We start from the raw sequence: 8588 nt of genomic DNA, 5'->3' as shown, positions 1-8588 counted from the left end.
ACTCTCTTTTCAGAGTCCTCTTCCAGAGAGAATCATAGTCAAATTGCATTTCAAGCTGAAACTGAATCAGAGCTACAGTTACGATAACCCAATAACATGAATACTTCAAAGATGAACCACTTGCAGTCTCACATAACTTGCTCATTTGACCTCTGAAAGTATTCAAGCCGACCTCTGATGTGGATCTAGGTAAGTAGGTACCATGTCTAAACATTGGCCCTCACCAGGCACACCATGTGAGGAACGAGACCAAAAGTAGCTTCTAATAAAAGTCAAAAGGACAACACAGCTTGCACAAACTAAACTGGAGAAGAAACACATAAAATCAACTGTCCGATTATTGCAGCACATTATCTGAATGTACATTGCTCAGTTAACAAAGAGCAATCCCCAGGAATCTCAGATTCACAAAGCTAGCTCAAGGAGAGTCATGAAATTGGACAGCATACAACAGCTACATCATCTAAAGCATAAATGGCAAGAACGGTCACACAACTCATCAACTAAGAAAAGACTACCCGATAAACAAATAACTTATTCCATCACTAAAGTAGCCATGCTTCTCATGTAGATACTGTCACTCTGTCAGCAGCAAATGAGTAGTACCCAACCAACAGAGCAAATGCTTCAGTCGACGACAACAGGATGAAATTAATAGCTGAACTAACCCGGTCTGACCTATGATCATGCCATGCCAATCATCTTCATCGCTATCAAGTCACAACTCGCAAATTCTTCTTGTTCTTGCTGCCTTTGGGTCGACCACGCTTCTTTGCTCCCACTTTCACTGACTTCACTCTCGTGGGCTGTACAGGCTCCGGCGCGGCAGGCACCTCCACTCTCGTGGGCATCACAGGTTCCGGCGCGGCTGGAACCTCCACTCTTGTGGGCATCACAGGTTCCGGCATGGCTGGCACCCCCACTCTCATGCGCATTAAAGGTTCTGGCGCAGGTTCCAGTACCAGTGGCACCTCCACTCTCGTGCGCATTAAAGGTTCCGGCGAAGGTTCAGATGCCACTGGCTCCTCCCTTGCAGCACCTATGGTAATGGGAGTCCCATTCTCAGCAGCAACCCTACCATTGGCTCCAAGCCATGGCACATTCAGCTGACCTGACCCCTGTGGCTGGGAATTGACCAGATCCACATAGCCAGGGCATCCGGGGAACCCAATGGGGAAGAAGCCCCAGGTACAGTAATACATGTCAGTGCCCGGCACAATGGGCGGCGGCTCCGCCATTGCCTCAGCTACAAATGGCTGGTGGCAGCTGGAGCACTTCAGTTTGCGCGCCTCGTAGAGGCGATCATACTGGTGAATATGGGAGCACCCCTTGCACAATGTCCAGAACGTCGACGCAGGCAATGTGCCAGACTCCACCGGCGGAGTCGCTGCTCTGGCGGGTGGCTGGGAAGCTGCTTGCAGCGGACTAGGTTGTGGAGGCGGCGGTGGCTGGGTAGCTGGTTGCAGCGGACTTGGCTGTGGAGACGGCGGTGGCTTGGTAGCTGCTTGCAACGGACTTGGCTGTGGAGACGGCGGTGGCTTGGTAGCTGCTTGCAGTGGGCTCGGCTGTGGAGACGGCTGTGGCTGGGTAGCTGGTTGCAGCCGGCTCGGCTGTGGAGGCGGCGGCGTCTGGGTAGCTGCTCGCAGTGAACTCGGCTGTGGAGGCGGCGGTGTCTGGGTAGCTGCTCGCAGCGAACTCGACTGTGGAGGCGGCGGTGTCTGGGTAGCTGCTCGCAGCGAACTCGGCTGTAGAGGCGGCGTTGGCTGGGGAGCTGGCCGTACCGGGATCCGCTGTGGATGTGGCCGTGGCTGGGGAGCTGCCCATACCGGGCTCTGCTGTGGAGGCGGCGACGGGTGCGGCCTCCTCTCCACCGCCGGCTGTTGCATCGGTGGGCGAGGTGCAGCGGCTGCATCGAGTTCGGCGTCGAGGGCGGACTTAAGTCCGGCGTTGGAGAGGAAGGCCCAGGCATCGGCGACGAGGCGGGCAGCCTCGGCGACGTACACCGAGCAGGGGCGGTCGGGGTGGGACCGGTTGAGGAGGAGGGAGAGCCGGCGGAACTTGGAATGGACGACGTCCGGGAGGCGCGATGCGGGCATGGCAGGGTCGAGGCCGAGAACAGCGTATGGATCGGGCTTGCCGTTGGGTAAGCGGCGGCGCTGGGACGCGAGGAGGACGTCGGCGGCGGCGTAGAGATCCTCGGCGCCCGGGGTACGGGGGTCGGCGGCGATGGCCTGGGAGGAGAATTCCTTGCAGCCCTCGAGGTCCTTCGCCATGAGGAGCTTCTCGGCCACGCTCATCCACTTGTCCGCCTGCCGCCGTGCGGCGGCGGCGGCCGGATCCATTGTTGGGTGGAGGAGGAGGGTTCGGTGGAGGTGGAGCTCGAATTGGGGATGGATCTTTTTTTTCTCTGATGGTCGAATTGGGGATGGATCAGCTGGGTGTGCGTGCCGATAATAGCGATGTTTAACATGGACGATTCCGACATAAACCAACGGCTTTTCATGGGCCTTGGACGGCCCAATAAGAATCCGAATTTTGCTCATTGCTCAAAATTCTCGGGTGATTTCTTTTTTAAAACACTGTACGGACGAGATCATACATACACACATACGTTCATCCCTAAAAAGACATACTTTCACCCCCAACGAACACTTGCATGCACACTCTACCCTATAAGCATCTCTTAGAGACTGAGCTGGTACATCATCTTGAGATTAATGAAGTCGCCGCAGACGCCTTCGTAGTCGACGGGAATGCCTTCTCTCACTGAACGCACGTCGCCGAAGTATGAAATAAATCCAAAAAAATGCGAGCACCATTGTCAAGTTTAAGACTTGAACTCTGATAGACTGAAGATATCACTGTCCTCCTAACCATCCAACAACAAGTTGGTTCATAAATTCTTTGTTGATAACAAATGATGGAGCACATGGGCATCACTTTTCGGCATCAGAGAGTTTCACATTCACGCATGAGGGATATCAAATTAGTATGTGTACTCTTTTCTGGATTTGTTTTTAAAACTAAAATATCTCATGAACCGTGAGTCTAAATTACAAACCCTTTTTATCGTTGTATTTCTTGCATCAAGATTTTTAAAATTAGATCACATGTTGAAAGGCTTTTACAAACTTTTCTCATACAAAATTTGTGCTTCCAACTACAATAACCTATGATATCGATGTGAACTAACCGTACTTCAGCCTAATAGTAACTTACTACTGGTTGGGGCGCGCACATGGAATGCCGCTTGAGAGGAATCTCCGTGGTGCCAGGTAGGTACGCGGCCTTTCCACTTTACTGTTTGTACCACGTGGTGTTACTCAAGGTACAAGAACATGAAAGTACTGGTACATGCAACTTCCTAACGGGAACACTAAAAAATAGTTGTGCAAAACCAACACATTTAGAGAATAAATTCTTATTAGTTACATGTGTTGAAATATATTTCCCGCCTTTCTTTGTCAGTTCGAACTTTTGAAGCAACTGGCTGAGTATAAATTCAATATGGTATCTGAGCCAAGAGGTCATGAGTTCAAGACCCTGCTAACGCAGTATTAAGAAAATAATTCTACGGCCTATATCAATCGCACGTCTAAGGAGTAAAATAGCCTAAACGTGAGCGGAAGTGTTGAAATATATTGCCTGTCTCTCTCCATCAGTTTGAACTTTTGGAGCAATTGGATGGAGGATGAATTCAATAACATGAACTACTGGTATTGTCTAACACAGATATGATTGCATCATCTCTAGTTATATACTCTACCTACTCTAAACTTTCCACTCCTCTCTTTTTTTGGTATCAAAACGAGTGGAAACAAACCTAGAACAAAAGTAGTATGACAGATAATTAGCAATGATTCATAGCGAATGTAGAGTACTCTCACCTGCTCTTGCGTGTTTGTGTTCATCACATCAGTAGCAATTGGGTCCTCCCATGTCACTTCACCAACCGGGGCAACCGCCGCTGTAGCCACCTCGCTGTGAGCAGGAACCTAAATGACCCAACGAGGCTAACGAGCTCGCCATTAGTGGCGGTGGCATGGTGCTACCCTTTCTTGTCGTCCTTCTTATGGGTCCTAGGCTCGATGAGGAATTGGAAGAGCGGGCTGGCAGCGGCCTTGTGTGGACTGAAGATCGGCTGCCGCTCTAGGCTCAGACATATGGCAGTGGACCCCAGCGATGAGTACGAGAGGCTTCTCATGTCCTTGAACAGTACCAACTCTCTCAAACATGTGTTGTTGGGAAACTCATGCCTTACAGAGAGGAAGAATAGAAGGAAATCATGAGAGAAACTCGTATAACTTTGACGAGACTAAAAAAATCAAAACCAACAAAGCAATTTCACTAACCATAATCCTTTTTGGAGAATGCAACCCAAGCCAAGGCCGCGAGACTGTAAACAGCAATCTTCATATGATTAGGCATTCCTCCTTCCTTCAAGGGCGGGAGACTGTCGAAAACACTCTTTATATGATTAAAGTAGCCCAGCCTCCTTACTTCAATCATAGCAGTTGCGTTTGCAATAGTATTACTTACATGCTTAAAGAAAATCCTACACATTGTCCATTGATGGAGGTTTCTGCATAACAAAGTAAATAAAAATTCTCAGAGATGTAAGGATTGGAATTGCATTTTTTAGATCCATCTAGCGTGATGCTATTGTATATCACAACATCCTATGCTGAAGAAAAACCCGCAAGCATGTTCATGGTACTATGAAAGAATGTGCTGCTATGCAAGTAATCCCTTATTTAAATTGGCTACTTATGGTATGAGACTCAAATTAAAACCAACAATAGACTCCTTACTATATACTGGAATTGCAACAAGTAATAAATGGGTGTACCTATAACTATCCAGAACCAAATCTGAAACAATATGCAAACATTGCACCATTGTCATATAAGTGAAATTTGGAAGATATTGTTGGGGAACGTAGCAATAATCTAAAATATTCTACGCATCACCAAGATCAATCTATGGAGAGACTAGCAACGAGAGAGAGGGGAGTGCATCTTCATACCCTTAAAGATCGCGATACGAAAGCGTAGCAAGAATGCGGATGAAGGATTCATACCCGTAGCGATTCAGATCGTGGTTGATTCCGATCTAAGCGCCGAACAACGGCGCCTCCGCGTTCAACACACGTACAGCCCGGTGACGTCTCCCATGCCTTGATCGAGCAAGGAGAGAAGGAGAGGTTGGGGAAGACAACTCCAGCAGCAGCACGACGGCGTGGTGGTGTTGAAGAAGTGTGGTACTCTGGCAGGGCTTCGCCAAGCACTACTGAGGAGGAGGTGGAGTTGCATGGGGGGAGGGCTGCGCCAGGGGCAAGGGGTGAAGCTCCCATGCGCCTCCCAACTATATATAGGGGTGGAGGGGGCTGGTTTCTTGCCCTCCAAGTCCATTGGGGCGTTGGCAAAGGTGGGAGGAAAGAAATCCCATCATTTCCTTCTCCACCGATTGTTATCCCCCCTTTTTAGGGATCTTGATCTTATCCTTTCGGGATATGATCTTATTCCTTCTAAGGGGGGATCTTGGTGCGCCTTGAACAGGGGTGTGGGGCCTTGCCCCCACTACCCACGTTCATGTGGGTCCCCCCATGCAGGTGGGCCCCACTCCAGAACCTTCTAGAACCTTCCCAGTACAATACCGAAAAATCCCGAACATTTTCCGGTGGCCAAAATAGGACTTTCCATATATAAATATTTACGTCCGGACCATTCCGGAACTCCTCGTGACGTCCGGATCTCATCCAGGACTCCGAACAACATTCGGTAACTGCACACTAATTCCCATAACAACTCTAGCGTCACCGAACCTTAAGTGTATAGACCCTACGGGTTCGGGAATCATGCAGACATGACCGAGACAGCTCTCTGGTCAATAACCAACAACTGGATCTGGATACCCATGTTGGCTCGCACATGTTCCACGATGATCTCATCGGATGAACCACAATGTCAAGGATTCAAGCAATCCCGTATACAATTCCCTTTGTCAATCGGTACGTTACTTGCCCGGGATTCGATCGTCGGTATCCCAATACCTTGTTCAATCTCGTTACCGGCAAGTCACTTTACTCATTCCGTAATGCATGATCTCGTGACTAACTACTTAGTCACATTGAGCTCATTATGATGATGCATTACCGAGTGGGCCCAGAGATACGTCTCCGTCACATGGAGTGACAAATCCCAGTCTCGATTCGTGCCAACCCAACAGACACTTTCGGAGATACCCGTAGTGCACCTTTATATCCACACAGTTACGGTGTGACGTTTGGCACACCCAAAGCATTCCTACGGTATCCGGGAGTTGCACAATCTCATGGTCTAAGGAAATGATACTTGACATTAGAAAAGCTTTTAGCAAACGAACTACACGATCTTGTGCTATGCTTAGGATTGGGTCTTGTCCATCACATCATTTTCCTAATGATGTGATCCCGTTATCAATGACATCCAATGTCCATGGTCAGGAAACCATAGCCATCTATTGATCAACGAGCTAGTCAACTAGAGGCTCACTAGGGACATGTTGTGGTCTATGTATTCACACATGTATTACGGTTTCCAGTTAATACAATTATAGCATGAACAATAGAAAATTATCATGAACAAGGAAATACAATAATAACCATTTTATTATTGCCTTTAGGGCATATTTCCAATAGTATACCACTTGCACTAGAGTCAATAGTCTAGTTCACATCACTATGTGATTGTAATGAATCCAACACCCATTGGTTTTGATCATATCTCGCTTGTGAGAGAGGTTATTAGTCAACGGGTCTGAACCTTTCAGATCTATGTGTGCTTTACAAATATCTATGTCATCTTGTAGATGCAGCTACCAGGCGCTACTTGGAGCTATTCCAAATAACTGCTCTACTGTATGAATCTGGTTTACTACTCAGAGTCATCCGGATTAGTGTCAAAGTTTGCATCGACGTAACCATTTACGACGAACTCTTTTACCACCTCCATAATCGAGAAAATTCCTTAGTCCATTAGTTACTAAGGTTAAGTTTGACCGCTCTCATGTGATCCATTCCTGGATCACTCTTGTACCCCTTGACTAACTCATGGTAAGGCACACTTCAGGTGCGGTACACAACATAGCATACTGTAGAGCCTACGTCTAAAGCATAGGGGACGACCTTCGTCCTTTCTCTCTCTTCTGCCGTGGTCAGGTCTTGAGTCTTACTCAATACTCACACCTTATAACACATCCAAGAACTCCTTCTTCGCTGATCTATTTTGAACTCCTTCAAAATCTTGTCACGGTATGTATTCATTTGAAAGTACTATTAAGCATTTTTTATCTATCCTTATAGATCTTGATGCTCAATGTTCAAATAGCTTAATCCAGGTTTTCCATTGAAAAATACTTTTCAAATAACCCTATATGCTTTCCAGAAATTCTACAACATTTCTGATCAACAATATGTTAACAACATATACTCATTAGAAATTCTATAGTGCTCCCACTCCCTTCTTTGGAAATACAAGTTTCTCATAAACTTTGTATAAACCCAAAATCTTTGATCATCTCATCAAAGCGTATATTCCATCTCCGAGATGACTACTCCAGTCCTTAGAAGGATTACTGGAGCTTTGCATGCTTGTTAGCATCTTTCAGTATTGACAAAACCTTCTGGTTGTATCACATACAACCTTTCCTCAAGAAAATCGTCGAGGAAACAATGTTATGACATCCTATCTGTAAGATTTCATAAATAATGTAGTAACTACTAATATAATTCCAATAGACTCTTAACATCGCTACGAGTGAGAAAGTATCATCGCAGTCAACTCCTTGAACTTGTCGGAAAACATCTTAGCGACAACTCGAGCTTTCTTAATGGTGACACTTACCATCATTGCCCGTCTTCTTTTTAAAATCCATCTGTACTCAACAGCCTTACGACCATTGAGTAGTTCTTCCAAAGTCTATACTTTGTTTTCATACATGGATCCTCTCTCAGATTTTATGGCCTCGAGCCATTCGTCAAAATCTGGGCCCACCATCGCTTCTCCATAGCTCGTAGGTTCATTGTTGTCTAGCAACATGACCTCTAAGACAGGATTACGTACCACTCTGAAGTAGTACGCATCCTTGTCGACCTACAAGGTTTGGTAGTGACTTGATCTGAAGTTTCATGATCACTATCATCAGCTTCCACTTCAATTGGTGTAGGCGCCATAGGAACAACTTTCTGTGCCCTGCTACACACTAGTTGAAGTGATGGTTCAATAATCTCATCAAGTCTCCACCATCCTCCCACTCAATTCTTTCAAGAGAAACTTTTCCTCGAGAAAGGACCCATTTCTAGAAATAATCGCTTTTGCTTCCAGATCTGAATTTTGAGGTATACTCAACTGTTTTTGGGTGTCCTATGAAGATGCATTTTATTCTCTTTGGGTTCGAGCTCATCAGGCAAAACTTTTCACATAAGCGTCACAGCCACAAATTTTTAAGAAATGACAACTTAGGTTTCTCTAAACCATAGTTCATACGGTGTCATCTCAACGGAATTAAGCGGTGCCCTATTTAAAGTGAATGCGGTTGTCTCTAATTCC

The 8588-nt window shown here is 46.5% G+C and overlaps 1 protein-coding gene across 1 annotated transcript; it reads right to left on the bottom strand.

Moving 5' to 3' along the window:
- Positions 1-320: 320 nt before the first annotated feature.
- On the bottom strand, positions 321-2447 carry LOC123112250 (wiskott-Aldrich syndrome protein homolog 1). The gene has a single exon (XM_044533198.1). It carries the CDS (start codon positions 2340-2342, stop codon positions 714-716), a length of 1629 nt encoding a protein of 542 aa, XP_044389133.1. The 5' UTR covers positions 2343-2447; the 3' UTR covers positions 321-713.
- Between the last annotated feature and the right edge of the window lie 6141 nt (positions 2448-8588).

This window comes from Triticum aestivum, chromosome 5B, assembly GCF_018294505.1.
Source record: "Triticum aestivum cultivar Chinese Spring chromosome 5B, IWGSC CS RefSeq v2.1, whole genome shotgun sequence".
Taxonomy (NCBI): domain Eukaryota; kingdom Viridiplantae; phylum Streptophyta; class Magnoliopsida; order Poales; family Poaceae; genus Triticum; species Triticum aestivum.
Note: the sequence above shows the minus strand (reverse complement) of the source record. Positions and strands in the feature narration are given on the sequence as shown.

Excerpts from the sequence above, each read along its gene's own strand:
- LOC123112250 (XM_044533198.1), bottom strand. The coding sequence starts at position 2,342 with ATGGATCCGGCCGCCGCCGCCGCACGGCGGCAGGCGGACAAGTGGATG.